General features: G+C 37.4%; 1 protein-coding gene across 1 annotated transcript in view; it reads right to left on the bottom strand.

The window, feature by feature from the left end:
- Positions 1–5714: 5714 nt before the first annotated feature.
- Positions 5715–20266, bottom strand: part of chst15 (carbohydrate (N-acetylgalactosamine 4-sulfate 6-O) sulfotransferase 15) — a 49682-nt gene continuing 35130 nt past the window's right edge. The window contains exons 2-8 of the mRNA XM_007257556.4: positions 18692–19499; positions 16792–17131; positions 13882–14022; positions 13276–13432; positions 11633–11789; positions 7681–7828; positions 5715–6958 (exon numbers count right to left, since the gene is read on the bottom strand). Of these exons, the coding sequence (XP_007257618.3) occupies positions 6768–6958; positions 7681–7828; positions 11633–11789; positions 13276–13432; positions 13882–14022; positions 16792–17131; positions 18692–19123 (1566 nt within the window). The 5' untranslated portion in view covers positions 19124–19499 and the 3' untranslated portion in view covers positions 5715–6767. The remainder of the gene's footprint in view (positions 6959–7680; positions 7829–11632; positions 11790–13275; positions 13433–13881; positions 14023–16791; positions 17132–18691; positions 19500–20266) is intronic.

Consider the following 20266-nt stretch of genomic DNA (forward strand, 5'->3'; position numbering starts at 1 on the left):
TTTTTAGGTTTGATTCCTGCATTTCTGTATAGCAGTAGCTAACAGAGAGTGTTAATAATAAGGTTTAGCAATGTTTTAATGTTTGGTTCTAGGAAGGTTAGCCTGTTCCAACAACGATGTAAAAACAAGTAACCTAAAAACAGTTTTCATAACATTATCACAACTTTTCTCATGTAAATTTCCCAGCTAGACAAACACTAACACTATGAAAATGTTAAAAGCAGTGGTGTCAATTGATTAAAAATGTAATCAGATTAATCATAATATTCTGTGATTAACTAAAATTGTTAAATATATATAATTCTGAAATATTTTAGAAACAACAGTAAAGAACAAACACCCTGTACTATTCTGCCTCACTTTCAAGATATAGAAAAAAAGTAAAGACACAACCTGAAAATAATGTGACCTTTATTTAATAAAGTTTACAACTGTAAGAAAAACAATATATCCGCACCATCTTCCGCATCACACAGAGCAAACAGCAAAATATATATCTGCACTGTCTAAAATACGTTTTTTAAAGCATTTATTTAAATTATAAAAGTTGAAAGTGCATCCTGAATAGAGGTGTGCCATATCGTATCGTACGTAACAATATCGCCAACATTTTTTATATCGTAAGCGATGTTATACCCAGAAATATCGTGCCATATCACCCACCCCTAATTATCACATCAGGGTGCTACTTTTTTGCTTTTTTTTAGCAAAATAAAAATGCACACTGGTCTCATTTCCTATTATATATCTACTAAAGACAGATCGTATTTGTCCGGTATCTTTTTTTTTTTTAATACTGGATATATGGAGATATGTAGAGCGAATTATTAGTGCCATGACATTCTTGATTATTGACTTCTGTTACAAATCTGATAAATTTCTTAATTTTTTAATTTTTTTTAATTTTTTAATATCTCAGGTAGGGGTGTGCCTTTATCATATCATATGCAATAAGAAAATTTTATATTAATTTTGGTGCACAAGTTTACTCTTTATATCATTTTTTAAATTCAATATTTCGTCATATCGTCAAGAGTATCGCGATCATACCATGAAATATCGTGATATTATTTTAGGGCCATATCACCCACCCCTAATCCTGAACCAGTCTAAATTGAGTTTACAACCTGAGGCTGCATGCTGGTAGGGCTGACATAGATTATAGTAATCATCAGATCATCTACTGGTTATTTTATAATATATTTTATATATTATTTTAGAAAAAAAAATCCAAAATACTGTTATGATAATGTTACATCTTTTTAATTTGTAGATATAATGAGAGTAATAGTTAAGTTTGTACTGTGATGTTTTTTTTTTTTTCCTGTTTCCTGTCATTATAAAGCTATAAACTACAAACTGGGGCTGAGATTAGTTTGATTGGTCCAACCCTTAATATTTTAATAGGGCTCCATTAAATATCAAACTAGGCTACCAGCACAAGTTACATTCAGCTGGTGAAACTGTCTATACGGCTCTTCTACTGGGTTTTCTACCAAGTTAAAGTATTATAAAACAAATTGCCAACTTATCCTTCTAAATTAAATATTTGGCAACCTATATTATTTGGCAAAAAAAGGCAAAAAAAAAAAAAAACACTTCTAGTGTTTGGCAAAGACCAAATAATTTATACTGAACAAAGATGTATCTTTAAAAAGCAGAAAATTAAAAAATTAAGAATTATGAAAACCCTTGAATAACTGTGTTTCTTTATTCTCCATTCTGCTTAATGTTAAAAGTGCCATTTTGTTTGTTTTAACAAATTCTTACCCATCATTAACCTATTATTATTATAGGTACCACTTTAAAATAAGACTACCTTTATAAAGGGCTTATAAATCATTTACAATACGTTTATTAATAGTTACTATTTAGGTTATAAATGCCTTAAAAACATTAATTATCATTTATAACACATACGTAGAAAGGGCAACAGTGATGTGTTGTTTGCCAAATAGTGAACTATATTACACAGCCATCTATACTGTTGCCCGTTCTATGTATGTGTTATAACTGATTATTAATTAATTAATTTTTAAGGCATTTACAACCTAATTAGTAGCTATTAATAAACTAATTGTAAACCATTTATAACCCCTTTATAAAGGTAGTCTTATTTTAAAGTGTTACCTCATTATATTTATTCAGTTATTTATTTATAGTAATAATGACAGCCCTACACTGTTTTACAGTCTTAATTTGTATTTCTACTTCCCTTCAAAATGAATTCTCTCGCAAACACACACATCCTTCAGTTCCCCTTCTTCCATCGCCTGTACACGTTTGCTGAGGCGGATTTTGGCAGTTTGCTAATCAGATAACAGACTAGTCCCCGACGGCTCATACGATGTATGAGAGGCTGTTTTTCCTGAGAATTCAGCTCTGCTCTCTCATTTTCTTCATCCCTCAGGATTTTGCCACAACCCAGCTGCTCGCTGACTGAACCTTCCAAAGAACTGAACTCCCCAGTGATGACAGTGTCTCATCCTCATGTATTTTGTCACTTCTTGCACAGACATGAACATTCAGAGGGTAAAAGTGCAATACAATGTCACTCTCTGGACCAGCCAAGACACAATTCCAGAGGACCAAACATTTCTTGTTACAGAGAAAGAAAAACTATCCACCAGTGATGATTCTTCACACATTTGGCAGTTGCTGCCCAATCAGATCAGTCTAGGCAACAGTCTAATGTAGGCTAATAGCCACTGCTTTAATGTAGCTAATAGTTCTAAATGACTAGCAAGAATGACCGGTAACAAAGATGGCCGTGTAAGAGTCGTAAGAGTGTAATGTTTGGTGGCAGATTTAATTGAGTTTTGTGTTAAGCTCTGCTTCGTTGAGGAGCTAACTTAGCAATTAACATGTCAGCTAATTGCTAGCAGGTACACATAGAAAACTGAATTGAGCAGAATTATACTACTTAATTATCTATTTATACTAATAGATACTTACATACTGGCTACAGTACAGTGCAGTGCAGTGTATTGAGTTTTACTATAAAATGTTTCACATCTGCTGTGGTCATGGCAGTGGGTGATTTGTGATCCAGCTCCTCTTGGCTCAGAGGAAACTTGGTGATTAGCACAGTGGCTAATTCACATACGATAAACAGTAAAAAAACAGAAAATGTATAATGTGCTCACATTTTCTCTCTCTTTTTTTTATTTATGGCTGGTTTATACATCTGCATCGAGTCAACATATTGTCTACAGCAGGGGTGTCCAAACTACGGAGGTATTTTAGAAATAAAATGAAAGTTGGCCTGCTGTTATGCAAGTTTTTATAATGTGAGATTTAAAGTAGTATCGCTAGGTGTCAGAAACGGGCCAAACAATCTAAAAGCGGAGAGAGTGAAGTTGTAGCGCAGAAAAAGAGGCCAAAGGGTCTAAAAGCTGAGAAAGTGCGCAGTTGTAGCAGAGAAACGTGGGTCAAAGAGTCTAAAAGTGGAGAGGGTGCACAGTTGTAGCGCAGAAAAACGGGCCAAAGAGTCTAAAAGTGGAGAGGGTGCACAGTTGTAGCGCAGAAAAATGGGCCAAAGAGTCTAAAAGCGGAGAGGGTGAAGTTGTAGCACAGAAAAAACGGTCAAAGAGTCTAAAAGCAACGAGAGTGAAGTTGTAGCGCAGAAACACGGGCCAAAGAGTCTAAAAGCGGAGAGGGTGCGCAGTTGTAGCGCAGAAAAACAGGCCAAAGAGTCTAAAAGTTGCTGTAATTAAGGAGTTTAATATCAAGAGACATCATGAAATGAAACATCAATTTGAAAAATGGCCCGTGACTTCAAATATATTCTTCCTTCCCCAACAAAAAAGTTTGGACACCCCTGGTCTACAGCATAGCCTAGTGTTTATATCTCTGCGTCATTATGTAGTGTGGTCGGGACACGTCTGCGACACCTAGTTACATTTCTGGGGACCCAGCTTACACTTTTTGGTTAGTAGTGTCACACCTGTAGCCTGTGTCTGTCTTCTGCTCCTGTCCTCAGTTCTCTTGTTTTGTTTACCTCCTCATGTGCTCACTGAGCATTGCTTTGTTGTGTTATAGGTCCTGTTTGTAACGCCATGCCCCCTTGACTCCTGCCCCAGGTGTTCCTCACCCTCTTTGTGTGTATATACAGTGGGGAGAACAAGTATTTGATACACTGCTGATTTTTCAGGTTTTCCCACTTGCAAAGCATGTGGAAGACTGTAATTTTTATCATAGGTACTCTTCAACTGTGCGTGATGGAATCTAAAACAAAAATCCAGAAAAATACATTGTATGATTTTTCAATTATTAATTTCCATTTTATTGTGGGAAATAAGTATTTGATACACCAGAAAAAGAAACTTAATATTTGGTACAGAAACCTTTGTTTGCAATTACAGAGATGAGACGTTTCCTGTAGTTCTTGACAAGGTTTGCACACACTGCAGCAGGGATTTTGGCCCACTCCTCCATACAGATCTCCTCCAGAGCCTTCAGGTTTCGTGGCTGTCGCTGGGCCACACGGACTTTAAGCTCCCTCCAAAGATTTTCTATTGGATTCAGGTCTGGAGACTGGCTAGGCCACTCCAGGACCTTAAGATGTTTCCTACGGAGCCACTCTTTAGTTGCCCTGGCTGTGTGTTTTGGGTCGTTATCATGCTGGAAGACCCAGCCACGATCCATCTTCAGTGCTCTTACTGAGGGAAGGAGGTTGTTGGCCAAAATCTCACGATACATGGCCCCATCCATCCTTCCCACAATACGGTGCAGTCGTCCTGTCCCCTTTGCAGAAAAGCATCCCCAAAGAATGATGTTTCCACCGCCATGCTTCACGTTGGGATGGTGTTCTTGGGGTTGTACTCATCATTCTTCTTCCTCCAAACATGACGAGTGGAGTTTAAACCAAAAAGTTCTATTTTTGTCTTATCAGACCACATGACCTTCTCCCATTCCTCCTCTGGATCAATCAGATGGTCATTTGCAAACTTCAGACGGGCTTTGACATGCGTTGGCTTGAGGAAGGGCACCTTGCGTGCACTGCAGGATTTTAATCCTTGACGGCGTAGAGTGTTACTGATTGTTTTCTTTGAGACTGTGGTCCCAGCTCTATTCAGGTCATTGACCAGGTCCTGCCGTGTAATTCTGGGCTCATTCCTAACCTTCCTCAAGATCATTGATGCTCCACGAGGTGAGATCTTGCATGGCGCCCCAGACCGAGGGAGATTATCCGTTATTTTGCATTTCTTCCATTTTCTAATAATTGCACCAACAGTTGTTGCCTTCTCACCAAGCTGCTTGCCTATTGTCCTGTAGCCCATCCCAGCCTTGTGCAGGTCTACAATTTTATCCCTGATGTCCTTACACAGCTCTCTGGTCTTGGGCATTGTGGAGATGCTGGAGTCTGACTGATTGAGTGTGTGGACGGGTGTCTTTTATACAGGTAACGAGTTCAAACAGGTGCAGTTAATACAGGTAATGAGTGGAGAACAGGAGGGCTTCTCAAAGAAGAAGTAACATGTCTGTGAGAGCCAAAATTCTTACTGGTTGATAGATGATTAAATACTTATTTCCCACAATAAAGTGGAAATTATTTATTTAAAAATCATCAATGTATTTTTCTGGATTTTTGTTTTAGATTCCATCACTCACAGTTGAAGAGTACCTATGATAAAAATTACAGTCTTCCACATGCTTTGCAAGTGGGGAAAACCTGAAAAATCAGCAGTGTATCAAATACTTGTTCTCCCCACTGTATATGCTGTAGTGAGTGTTTCCTTGTCAAGTATTTTTTGTGTACCACTGAATCTCTGTGTTTCCTGCATCCAGGTCTGTTGTTTTGGGTGCTTAGTGTGAGTTTAGTCTTAGATCTCAGTGTTGTTCCTTATATATAGTTTCTTAGCTTAGTTTTCTTAGCTTAGTCTAGTCTTAGTTCATTTAGTTAATTTAGTATCCCAGTCTTGTTTCTTAGTTTTTGTGCTACCCGTGTTTGCTTTCAGTTTTGCTTTTGTATATCCTGTTTGTTTAAAAAAAATCTCAAATCTGCATATATCTTACATATATCCTACACATCCGTGACAAGTAGAATGTTTTCTGAACGATACAGTTAAGGTTCTTAGAATGTTTAATCTGTCAAGTTTTCTGGATGCTCTTGGAACTTTTATTTATTATTTTTATACATTCTAGTAAGGTTGTTGCGAGGTTTAAATTTTTAGTTTTGGGAATGTTACTTTTAATGGTTCCATTTCAATGCTAGTGTTCGCCTAGCTGGGAACGCTGTGTGAGAAACATTCTAGTAACGTTGTGATGCAAACCATTATTATGTTCCTAATAATTATTTCTGTAACATTACAGGCTGCTTCCTTAACTGCTTTCTTAAAACATTGCTAAACATTCTTATAACATTCAAGGTTATCTGGGAAGGTCCTCATTATTCTACAGTATAGGCTATGGCGTAGGTTTGACGAAAAGAAGTATAAATTGGCTTTTAGAATCAGTGTGGAGGAAATGGTTGCGCTTAGACATAGTTAACATTAGCATTTCCCTTTTTTTGGTTCTTCAGAACTGGGCTTCCACTTCAGTGGCCAGAGCCGCCATTTTAATCGCTCATGATGCACTTTATCAAAGACTAGTGCACAAGAAGCTTTGCCTGTTGCATAATCCTGCTGCTGGGGTGTCAATCTCTGGACCAGCCACAACACCGTCACACAGAAGAACATTTCCCCCTGATTTAGTCTGTCCACAGATGGACCAGACATAGTCCTAGAAAAGTAAAAAGTGGCTTTAAAAAAAAAAAGTGTTGACCGCTATGACTGTGTCCACAGAAAAGCTGTGTCACGAAGAACTTGTGCCAGTCTTTTGTTGAACGGTCTATAGAAACTCTGCAGAATGTCTTTGGTGATGGGCAGCATGGGCCCCAGATTCCGGTTGGCCGGTTTCCTGGTGTTGGACGCTGGACTTTTAGTGATGTCTGCTTCTTTCTGCTGAGTGAGTGGCCCTGTGGAGTCAAAGATAATAAATCATACCATTAGCTCATTAACCCAAAATACAATTAAACTCACCAAATTCTCGATTCTTTCGGTGTTGAGTACTGATTAGTGCTGACTTTTAATATTTATAGCAAACTCATAGAAATAGAATCACACAGTCTGGTCTGTCTGACTCCTGATAGTTACCCTGGCCTTGGGTCCTTTGTGTCTTCACTGACTAGCACATGCCTTGATCTTGAAGTGATCTATGTTGGTCGACCAACAAGAAACAACAATCTTGATTTACACAATCTGTCTGACTGTGGATTGGTGGATTTCAAACTCTTTTCCAGGTTACAAATGGAGAAGGGTTAACGTGGTGCTAGCAGGGAGTTCACCACATCAGTCAACTGTGGAGCTTCAAAAGTGGCAAGGAAAATTAGGAAACTGTGCAACTTGCACGTTTAAAAAGTGCCAGAAGGCAAAAAATAAATGAAACACTGATAATAGCAAGCAAAAAATAAATAAATAAGGTTTCTGAGACGGTTGGGAAAAAAAGTTAGTCTAAAGCTCTTTGACACTATTACATTTTTTTAATTACACTTCTGATTACACCCAATAGCTAATTTAAAGTCCCACATAGTCTGGATCACAAAAAACATAATATGCCAAACATATTGTTCCAATAACTGTGAATTTTAGATTTTAGATTACTGAATGGGCATTATCTAAAAAGGAATAAATAACAAACCTAAATGTAGGAAGTCGAAAACTCTGTGCATGGTGCGTTTCCTATTCGTGGCATGATCCTCCAGTCGCAGGACCAGGATCTGCTCTCGGCTAAACACACTGAGCCAGTCGAGCAGATAGACCACGTACAGCCCCACCTGCAGCCTCACCTGCACAGAAAACAGAGAGAGGACTGCAAACATTAGACATCCAGGAGTAAATGTGCTGGGATAGACTTGTTTAAAGTGTTTCGGGTTTTTCTGTCCCTTTATTGAGATGAGAAAACCTTTCTTTAGGAATATTATGCACAATATGTAATTCAAACATTCAAAGGAACATTAAGTCCTTATTCTGGTCTCAGATCCACATTTCACATTCATTCAGCTATGTCAACAAAAAATGATACAAAAAATATATGACTTGAGCTGAGAACATACAATATATTGCCAAACGTACTCTTGCCCAATCCAAATAATTAAATTCAAGTATTCTACTCCCTTTTATGGCCAGGGGTGTAAAAAGGGTGTCCATGGTCAAAAAGCTGCATCAAAGCCTCACATCACCAAATGCAATGCAATGTGCCAATTATAACGATTGGTGGAGGGGGAAGTATGGGTTGGGTTTGCTTTTCAGAAGTTGGGCTCGACCCCTTAGTTCCAGTAAAAGAACTTCTAATACTTCAGCAAACCAAGAGTTATTTGACAATTTTCCCAACTTTGCAGGAACAGTTTAAGGATGTCCCTTTCCTGCTTCAACATGAAGAAGGTCTTTAAAGACATGGAAGAGCAAGTTTGGTATGAAAGAACTTGACTGACCTCAACCTGGCAGAACACCTTACACCTTATCTTACACTTACTTTTTTTTTAAGTAAGTTTAATTTCAGATAAATTTAAGGAACTTCAACTCGGTTTAGGACTTAAATGTTACATCTAAACTTCAGTCAATCTTTTCTTTTAGTAAACTTTACTTCATTTCTGCATAAAATATTACCTGATTACAATTACTTAATTTATACAATATTAATGAATTATTTTATGATACATCATATATTATAATTCCTGAAATTTAAATATTTTTAGTTAAAATACACATATTACACTGTCTCAACACATGGATGGCATGTAATACTTTCTTTTTAGTATACTAAAAGCCATCCATGTGTTGAGACAGTTAGACTTGGTCTGTTTACAAAATAAATCTTTGAGATTATTAATTATGTAAATATTTACATAATTTCAGTTATATTGTATAAATTAAGTAATTGTAATTAGGTAATATTGTATGCAGACATTAAGTAAAGGTTACTGAAAGAAAGGATTGATTTAGCAAAAATAAATGAAGTAAAGTTTACTAAAAGAAAGGATTGACTGCAGTTCAGTTCACTTATTTACTCTATGTAACATTTAAGTCTTGAAACCGAGTTGAAGTTACTTACATTTATTTGAAATTAAATTTACTTTAAAAAAGCAAATGCAGAAAGTTTACACAGATTTTTTTTTTTTTTATCAAACATCATCAGTTAGTGTTTTACCTTACAAATACTTTACTGTAAGAATGGTTAAAACATTCGAAAAAAACACTTGTGAAAGCCTTGCCAGAAGGGATGAAGCTGTTATAGATGTAAAGGCTGGATCGACATCATATAAAACCTTGCTAATAAAGACTGGGATATCACTCAATGCCATCTGCATGTGAATGCAGATAAGCGCATACTTTTGCAGATATAGTGTGTACACATACAGCATATACATAAACAGCAGTATGCCTTATTATTTTAACAACACAATCATTTTTTTACTTGAGTACTTTCAGTGCACTGTCATTTAATGACATTCAGAAACCTCAGTTAATTAAATGACCAGTAGAGGGACCTGACCACTCGTGTATGAAAATGCACTTTACCCAGAAGTCTATCTGCTATGAGTGTGCTTTAAAGTGTTTAAGGAATATGGCTGTGGATCACTAGCCATTAGACTATAAATCTAAATCCAAAAAGGTCTCATATACCTCATTTTATAGTTTATCACACAAGATGGTTAGCTTGTGATAAAGCCCTTTTTCCCCACAAATGGAAAGTGAATAACAAACTCATTTAAACAAAAGTCAAGCATGACTAATCCTGGGTGTAGCCCTCAGCACTCGCAGCTGTTTCTCCCCAAGATAGAGGCTCCTGATCTGGAGAAAAACCCTCATCCACCCTGCAGAAATATCTAATCTACCATCCGGCACCTGGTAGCTCTGTATGTAGATACAGACACCTCGTGCCAGTCTGGCTTATGCTGAATAATACCAGGCTTCAGCATAAAAGTGGCTTTAACTATTGTGGTGATTATAGACTAGAATACCAAATGTCATAGGACAGAAACTAGTTTCGCGTCCCATGACTTTTGGAACATCAAATGGAAGTTAAGCACACTGTACTGACCTGTGGTATATCTTGTAGGTGGAGACAATGGGCTCTATTTTAGCAATCTGTAGGCAAGCACAGCTTTATTCATTTAGAGCATGTCAGTGAGTCTTTGCTATCGTAACAATGGGAAAAGTATGCCTTGTGCAGCTCGAAAGCAACATGTAGGATTGCTGGAACCTGGAACACCAGGTTTGCTATATGATGTTCACTGTGGGTGGTAATGTTTTTTTATTATGTGTGTTGATGGTACACACATGACACTGGGGATCATGAAATGTTAAATGCCTCCATAGCTTCAGAAATGGTATGTCTCATCCACTATCAAGCTTGGCTAAAACTCCAATAATTTACATGAACTTGCCATGACCATGCTGACTAGTGTTTAACCTTACTCACAAGATAACTAGGGCCAGGTATCGAAATTAAATACCAAAACGGAACCGGCCAAATGTTTCAGTACTACCGAGTACCGAAAGGTCTAAAAAAATTGGGTGCTGGTTTTCAATACTTTGCATAAAACCTGCATAAACACGCCAAACGCGAGGTTAAAACAACTCTCTATCTCTCTCTATCCTCTCTATCTAGTCTGCTAGACCTAAAGCAGACTACACTCTGCAATCTAATCTAATGCTGATAATGCTTAAAAAGAACCCTTAAATACAGTGTTGGAATCGATTTTTTTTAAATGATACCCAGCCCTAAAGATAACTTTCATTCCCAAGCCTTCTCCTTAAAGGTGCATTTTGTAAGACCTGAGAGCGAGTGTGTGAAATGGCTACAGCAGTCCAATCTCAAAACACCACAGAGAGTAGTCTGCTCCGCCCACCCCTCCCCAGTCTCGAAGGTTACTCGGGTTGCCAAATTCAGCAGGCTGAATCTACACAATCTACATAAAGTTAAGAGAAGGAGAGGCAGAGAACTTAGATAACGAGGAAGAGGAGAATTACAGCAATTCTAAACTCTTCTATCACCCGTGAGCCCCCCGAGGCCCCTGCTCGGCGAGTGAGCCCCGTGCCCGGTGAGTGAGCCCTGCACTCTGCGAGTTAGTGTTGGGGAACGAGCAGCAGGAGGAGTCAGAGGACAAAACTGACACAAAACTCCAGGACGCCTGCACACTTAAAATAGGAACGTACTGCTGAAGCCCTGCTGACAAGAGCTGCCAGTACTTTCACTCTTGATCTTAATTCACATACTGCGCTACCATGACTTATGTCATATCAGTGTATTATTATTCCAAACAGTCCAGTCAGAATGTTATGACACTCACTGTTTATCTTATCAGCTCCACTGAGCATATAGGACTCTTTGTAGTTCTATAACTACAGAGTCGTAGATGTAAAGTTACAGGCAGAAGAAAAAAATAGTATGTGTTGAAACAAGAAGGAATATATATTAAAATAAGGTTAAAATAAGGTTTTGAGCCAAAGTTATTTTGGTGTATATCAAATTGTGTCCTCATTGGACGTAAAATTCTGTTTTTTTAAGATTCACAGCACCCTTACCGACCAAAACACAAGTAAATGGATCCTTTCATTATGAAAGCACCTTGAAGTTGCTTACTCACAGGCATGGCGTTGTTGAGGGTGGTGTTGTAAACACAGGAACGCATGGACCTCTCAGCCAGGCAGACTTCAAAAAGCTGCAAGGACTCTGATACACGCTCATGAAAGTCCTCCACTGTCTTATTTGCCAAGCCGAAGTACAGATAGTCTGAATATAGCCTAAACACACACACATACGCAAATACAAAGAATAAAATATTTAATAGGCTCTTACAGGTATTTTATAGTCTGACACTACAAGCATTGAAGTTTCGGTAACACTTTCTATAAATGTCATCTCTATAAGACATAAACATACCCATAACATATTATAATGTATTTATAAGGCATTATAAACATGATTATACATATTTATGAAAAATAATATATAACCCTTCATAGCCTTGTTTATCATGCATTAATTATTGTGAACATAATGCATCTTTAGCTGTGTTTATAGCATGTTTATAGCATGTAAGTCAATACTAAGAAATTCAGTCCTAGCCTGCAGAATGCACTATGACTAAAAAAGCTGCCGACTTATAAACGCACTCTGAAAAATACTCTAATTTTTTTGAGATGATCATAAATTATCTGGAATATACCTTGTGTTGAATATAATATTAGTTGTAGTCACTTATAATGTATTATAACAGCTCCAAGTATTTGTGAGCTCCAAGTAAAGTCATCATTTCATTGTGGGACAAGATTATTAGTAATAGATATATACTATTTTAATATACATATTATAAGCACAGCTTTTATTATAATGTATTATGTGTTATAAGCCATGTTCATAATGCCTTGTGAATGCATTATAATATGTTATGAATGTGGTTATAGAGTCTAGTAAAGATGACATTCATAGAAAGTGTTACCAAAGTTTCTTGTCTGTTCTACAGTCAGATCTGAGCATACGGTTAGAAGAATTGTAAATGATAGGTGTAAGGCAGTGGTGTCCAAACTACGGCCCGCGGGCCATTTGCGGCCCGTTTCCTTTTTTGGAGCAGCCCGTGAGGTATTTTAGAAATAGAATGAAAGTTGGCCCGCTGTTAAGCAGGTTTTTATAATATGAGATTCAACGTTTGAACGGTAGGTGTCAGAAACGGGCCAAAGAGTCTAAAAGCGGAGCGGGTGTGCATTTCTAGTGCAGAAAATCGGGCCAAAGAGTCTAAAAGCGGAGAGAGTGTGCATTTCTAGCGCAGAAAAACGGGCCAAAGAGTCTAAAAGTTGTCGTAATTAAGGAGTTTAATATTAAGAGACATCATGAAATTAAACATCAATTTGAAAAATCTTAGTTTACACAACACTGTCAAAGATAAAGATAGTAAGTCAAGTAAAATGGTGTGTAAATGAAATAATCAGGAAAAAAGTATTATTTAAAGTGGTATATTTCATTATTTGTTTTATTACAGAGTCTGTGGCCCGTGACTTCAAATATATTTCTCCTTCTGGCCCCCATCAAAAAAAGTTTGGACACCCCTGGTATAAGGCATTTATTGTCAAATGCTTGGTTTGGGTTTCAGTACATTAAGCATATCACCAACTTAAGCTTCTAGCTGACTGCATGGTTTATAATAACACCTGCAGACCTATGTAATTCCAGATATTTATAATCTGTCATAATAAACAGAAGCACAGGATGAGTGAATGTTTCTTTTACTACCTTTCTACAGGATCTCGCAGCATCACTATGAACTTGGCTTGTGGTTGGACTGCATGGATAAAGTCCTGCACCAAAAAAGGAGGCTCCATTCCTGTTCCATTGTCATAGAAGTAAACCCACGCGTTGTTGTCCCACATAGTGGATGCACTGGCCTCTCCTGTCAATCAAACACATATACCAAGTTATGTAGCCAATGTTGAAACTTCTTTTAAGAGTCTTATCACTGCTACAAGCTTTGATTCCATTTGATTGAAACAGATATGGTAATTTGTTTGATGATCTTGAGCGTATGAAGTTGAGGACTACCACAGATTGTCTTTGAAAAGAGCTGTTCGATGCTCTTTTCATTTTCAAAGCGTCATTTAAACAAAATGGACTTTTTCTATGATGACTCATAGCAGGAATGACCGAAGGGTAAGAAAAATCTAATGAGCAAATGCTGACTTTCCTCTGACCAGAACATCCTTTGATTCTCCTAAAAGCTATAAAAGAAAGAAAAAACAGCAAAGTCTACAGAAATGTTCTCTAATGACTAGCTTTATTCCGCAGTGACAGACACTGACATGGCAAAAGTTCAATCAAGACCAAGTTGAGATATAACTTTACCAATTATAAGGTCCAGCTGGGTGTTTTCTCTGGAAAAGTTGCCCAGTAGGTCTTGTATCTCATAAGCAGCCAGATCGAATAGGTCCAGGTAGTCTTTCAGGGGATATGGGTTACGGAAACCTTCACTTAGCCTGATGATACCTACAAAAAGGAAACAGATAACTCAGAAGAATGCAAAATAATAAAATAGTAATTTTCATTTACTGGACTGCATTATCTTAGCAAAATCATAAAAATAAACTTTAATTTAATTTACTCCACAGTAGGGGTGGAACAATAAATCAATGTGTAATATATCATAGCGTATTGTTTCAATTGTATCTCACAAATATTGATACGGTCATTAAAACATAAGGATCAATATCCCCAATCTGACTTACTAAAGTTACTGCTTCATTACTCCACATGGTGGCGCTATAATCAAATTAATACGGTAAACCTGCGGTGAAGAATACTGGTTGTTAAATTCAGTAAAACAGACACCAGTTAATCTTTAATTCCTGGTATTTACCTTTTTAGGAGTATTTTATCCTCTTCAGTAACACAGATGCTTTGAGGTATTGTAGAGTATTGTCCTGTGATATATCACATATCTAATAATAATCGCATTGTGAGGTGTCCTGTGATTTACACCCCTACTCCACAGTGTCTCATATGTAGTGAGAATGTGTCACCAAAGTCTAATTTTTACACCCACAGTGGACAGTATTCCCTGAAATGGGGAAATGATGGTAACCGGTGGCATTTGGGCTAACAGGAGTCACAGGCAAGCGCTCACAGGAGACAGGAAACACTTAATGATGATGAAAATCAAGAGGAAGATGGATGATCACAACAATCAAACCAAGCAGAATTTAATTGAATTTTTGCACCAGGAGTGGCAAAAAGTTATCCAAAAGCAGTGTGTAAGACTGGGGGAGGAAAACATTACAATATGCATGAAAACTGTGATTAACAAACCAAATGGGTTATTCCACCAAATATTGATTTCTGAACTCTTAAAACTTTAAGAATATGAACGTGTTTTTCTTTTGTTTTTTTAGAAACATGTTCATTGTTCAGATTTTCTTGCATTTGTATTTTGTGTATTTAGACTTTGTATATTTTTTGTATATTTCTGCACACCTCTCTTTTGACCTGTGCTGCTGCAATTTGCACTGCAACAATTAATTAATTAAATCGATTCAAATCGATTATTAAAACAGTTGGCAAATAATTTTATAATGCATTAGTTGGGTCTACATTATTATACACATACGTACAGTTGCAACCCTTTAATTTGGGGGATTAAGCCAACAACAATTCGTGGCAATAAAGCATCATTTAGCTGGAACCATGCTGAAGCTAATGTTCCTAGAGCCTGCTAGAGTAGTTAAACATGATTCTCATTCTTAGTTAAGTTATATTTCAGTTATGTTTAGTGAACAATTCCTGTGCTTTTAGTAAGTTGTCCATTCCACCTTAAATGCTGCTGTTACTGTCTTTTTTAGGGTCTTTTGATTCTGAAGTTCTGCAGACGTGTTTGAGAATCTCAGCCGAGTCTATATTTACATTATATTTACTTTTGTTGTGTAATTAAATTATTATAATACTTAAATTAATGTAATTGCCGGGTTAATTATTTATGTAAACATTAATATATTTAATAATGGTAGCTTGTTTATTATACAATTAATGTCACACCTTACACCATGTCTGTCTTGTTAGTTAGTCATTAGTGTTCCCGCCCCCTTGTTACTGGTCCCAGGTGTTCCTTACCCTCATAGTGTATATCGTCGCTGTCCAATGAAAAACACTTATGTCCATTTTTGTCGATTTTTAGTTTACTACATCATTTGAACAGACAGACTGTCCCTTACACTGTGCCAAAATTTCTTTATAAACGGACCAATCAAAACTCTTCAAAATTAAAATTTGAGATAAGTGTTTTTCATTGGACAGCGACGATATAAGTCCTTTTGTTTCATTGTCCTGGTTGAGTCTTTTGTGTGCTCCGTGTCTGGTTTGTGGGCTTTGTATTTTTGTATGCTCTGTGTTTTGTGATTTCAAGTGTGGCAGTTTTTGTCTGTTCTTAATTGTTCTGTTTTGTTTTCTTAGTCATATACATTCAGTCTAGTTTTTATAGTCTTTTTTTTTGGTCTTGTATTTGTAGTTTAGTTTTCTTAGCCTTGTTTATTTGTTTTTACATTCCTTTACTCATGTTTGTGTTTGCTGTCTGTTTTGCTTTTGATTATCTTGTTTGTTTAATGAATAATTTATCTTGATTTATGTTCACAATCTTCTTCCTCCTCCAATGTGACAATTACAACATTAGTACATATAAGACATATAAGACTAAATAAAGTACATATAAGTTTTTTTATCAATTGATTAATTGCATAAAAATAATTCAACAGATTTATCAACTACCATAATAATAATTAGTTGCATACCTAGCTGTATTTTGACAATTAATAAAGCATTAATAAAAGATAAATATATTTCTACTTGTCAAGATATCAACTTGGAAAACTGAACATTCTCAGAACATTAACTGTAACGTCCAAAAAATGTTCTACTAACCAAAAATTGTCAGCGAGGCTAGAATTATCAACAAACATTGCACATAAGTTTACATTACATTACATTACATTACATTACATTACATTTGGCAGATGCTTTTGTCCAAAGCGACTTACAATAATCAAGTACAAAAGTAATAGAAATTAAGATAAACCATTTTTAGATAGGGCTTAAAGGAGGTCGAAGGGAAAAAAGGGATAGAGGAGTGCAGGAGGGGAAGAAGGAAATGAGGTTAGAAGTAGTTAGTTAGTTAGAGGTGTTAGGAGAGTAAGTGCTCTTTGAAGAGCTCTGTCTTCAGGAGTCTCTTAAAGATAGAAGTTCAAAGACTTCAAAGCTCACAAAACTCACCAAACCTCTTTCGTGTCCACCAGTGCGGCTCCTTCATGGTGGTGAACTGGACCTGCGGGTGCAGCCGAAGGCGATCGTAGAGATCTGTGGTGCCACACTTGGGCTGACCGATGATGTAGAAATAGGGCAGACAGCGGAGGCGGTAGCTTCTTCCCGCGTGATGGTGGAGGTGCTCCTGAAAAGCACTGCGCAGGTGATCATACACTGCCTGGAAGCGTTTGGAGTAAAGGGCATACGAGTTCCTCCTGTATGGGTCTACTGTGCTGTTCCCAGTGTGTTCCTCATACCAGCAGGGGTTTTTGAGGTAGGGAAGAAATTTACGAGGGATTACGGAGAAAATCTGCAAGGGAAGAAATAATTTCCATAAATCCTTTTAAAGAAGGTTTCAGCCCATAATCACACGTGAACATTTTCTCATTTCCCCAAACACAGCTCATTATCCCACAGATGCTTGGTTTATAAAATCTGTAGCTAAGAGGCCTTATGAAGCTGAAAACTAATATTGTGGTAACCTGTGGTAGTGTAAGTAATGGCAGTTTCATGTAAGCTAATACTTGTGTACTGACATGCCAAAATGAATGGGAAGCTGTATGTACAGTATCAGTCAAAAGTTTGGACACAACTTTTCATTCAATGTTTTTATTTTTTTTCAGACTATGAAGAAACACACAAGGAATCATGTATTAAGCATAACATGTGAAAAGAAATTTAGAAAAAAAAATACTTTGTGGAGCATCATCTGGGGTGCTGTTAACGTGTGGTTTCTGAGGCTGGTAACTCTGATGAACTTATCCTATGTAACAGAGGAAACTATTGGTCTTCTTTTTCTGGGGTGGTCCTGATAAGAGCCAGTTTCATCATATTGTTTTTGATGGTCTTTGCAACATCACTTGAGGACACTTTCAAAATTGACTAACCTTATTTCTTAGTAATTGTAATGAACAGTAATAAACAGTGCAACCTGCAGTGAGTGGTTATGATGAAAACTGGTTGCATCTGGCTAGAATTTTAATGAAGGAGACCCCACACACATATCCCACAAATCAGAGAAGCGTTATTTAGTTTGTATTGGACATGGAAAAATCCTCACTGCAGCAGAGATGTCTGTTAATGGCACCTAGTAGACGGCATAGTGGGCTCTGCTAACTAGTTAACTAGTGAATCCTGCAGTTTCACTGAATTGTCCAGACTTGGCCTGTGAGAAAATTCAGACTTTTCTTTAAAATAATTAAAAAATATATTTTAGCATCAATACACTGTGTATGCCATAGGTTTTAAAAAAGCAGAAGAAGCTTTCTTTATATGTACAGTCCCCTCCAAAAGTATTCTTCTTTTTAATCATGGTTTTATCTTCTGGTGAGGCCTCTGTACTTTTGTTTATGAAGTCTTCTGTGAACAGTAGATTGTGATACATTCACTCCTGCCCTCTGGAGATTGTTGCTGATGCCACTAACAGTTGTTTTAGGGTCTTTCTTTACACCACTCACAATGTTTTGCAAAGTGTTTTTCTTTGGTCTACCTGTTCGACATCTGTTACTTAGTACACCAGTGACGGCTTTCTACTTCAGGGCATTCTAAACGTAACATAAATGTAAACTGAACATAGACATTCAGCGCTATTTATTGTTTGAATAATCTATGTATAGTCAAAACATACCTGACAGTCACATGTTTCAATACTTTTGCACACAAGAAAAATGTCTTTCTTGAGTTCTTCTGAACTGTGCATCAAGTGTCCAGCTGTCAATACCAGGAAATAAAAGCTGAAATGTTGATCTTTTGTAACTCAAATATTTTCAGTCTACAGCAGAAATAAAATAATTGGCCTCACTGTTCCAATACTTTTGGAGGAGACTGAATGTTATGTTTTTTTTACCCAAACACTGAAGAAAAGACTTACATGAGGTTCTCTCTCCCTCAGCTCCATTAGGCCAGGCACTTTTCTTTGCTGGAACTCCACTTTGGCTACAATATTCCTGACCACCTCCTTTACTCCAGCATTGTCTTTTCCTGAGGACAGGTTTATGGGCTGAGACGTTACCCTGAACTGGGACGGGGACGGTGTAAGTAATAGTCCGTTCTGGTCTCTTGTCAGGATATAGGAAGCCATGATGAGGAACGTGGCTAGAAGACCAAACACGAAGCTGAAGACCTTGACTTTGCGTACGGATCCAAGACCCCAGGGACCCCATGACTGGCATTGAGCCCTGCTCTCATCCACTGGGGTCAAAAAGGCAGACCATCCATCTCCCAAGCTCAGCAGCACAGGCCGTCTTTTGTAGTCCCCCATTTCATCCACAGTGCCAGTAAGGAGGCCATATTTGTAGTCCATTGCGGTCTCTCCTTATGGCTAACATATGCTATTTGATTGTCAAGAAGGTTCCATTGAGATATTAAATTATGGAAACAGGATTAATCCAACACCGGGAGCTCCTGGAAAAAGCAGCAGTAAATTACAGTCTCGTGATATTAACGTTGCTCTTTCAGCAGGGGCTGTCCCTGCGGCTCTGAGCCATTGTTTGTGATGGGATGCCTGTGGGCTGTGGAGACGCTTTGAGAAATGAGTGGGCAGGTTGGTGAGGGCAAAATCACCTCAGACTTCAGTCAGATCCCAATCTTTGAAGCATTTGAGCATTTCTCCACACACACAGCAGATATTGTTGTTGAGGTCACACTTATGGCAGCTCAGATGACAGTGGGGTGTGTTCCTGTAATACAGAGAGAGAGCATTACTGTAAACCGAGCTATAAATACATCAAGTAGGCTTTTAACACACGATTATTGATTTGACCAAAGTCTCGTCTGGGTTTCTCAGTCAATAGAGCATCACTATTGCTCAGATTCCTGTCTCTGTCTCATTTGAAGGATATGGAGACACTGGTTTAATGGTTGTTTAAATAGTAGATATTACCACCACAGTAGAGAGTTAAGGATAACATTAGTGTCAGCATCAAAGTGTTATAAATAACACTTCCACTGTTGGTACTCTGCAAGGGCTGAACAATACTCATTTTAATTGATGTTAAAATTTTATTATTTGGCAAATTTTAAAATGTCATTAATTAATAATTATTATGAAATAAGTATAATCAAGTTGCATATCCAGTATGTTATATTCAACAAATAAACTAAATTTGTTCTCATTATGAAACTTTATGAAACTTTTTTCAAATTAGTCAATATTAGGGCTGTGTATTGGTGGCAATGATTGAGCGACATGTATAAAAGTATCACGATACAAGGGTTGCAGTTCATTATATTAATTGGCCTTGCTCTCTCTGGGTGGATACTGAATAGATGGCGCTCTTTCTCTCCAAAGGGTGATGTCACTCAGCATAAGGCGTCTGTGAGCTGATATATCATAACCAAGTCGCTGCGCTTTCCTCCGAGTGCGCTGTGATGCTACTCGGCAATGCTGCATCAGCAGCAGTTCGAAAAGAGGCGGTGGCAGAGTAGGAATGTGCTAGTGATGCCA

Source organism: Astyanax mexicanus, chromosome 14 (assembly GCF_023375975.1).
Source record: "Astyanax mexicanus isolate ESR-SI-001 chromosome 14, AstMex3_surface, whole genome shotgun sequence".
NCBI lineage: Eukaryota > Metazoa > Chordata > Actinopteri > Characiformes > Acestrorhamphidae > Astyanax > Astyanax mexicanus.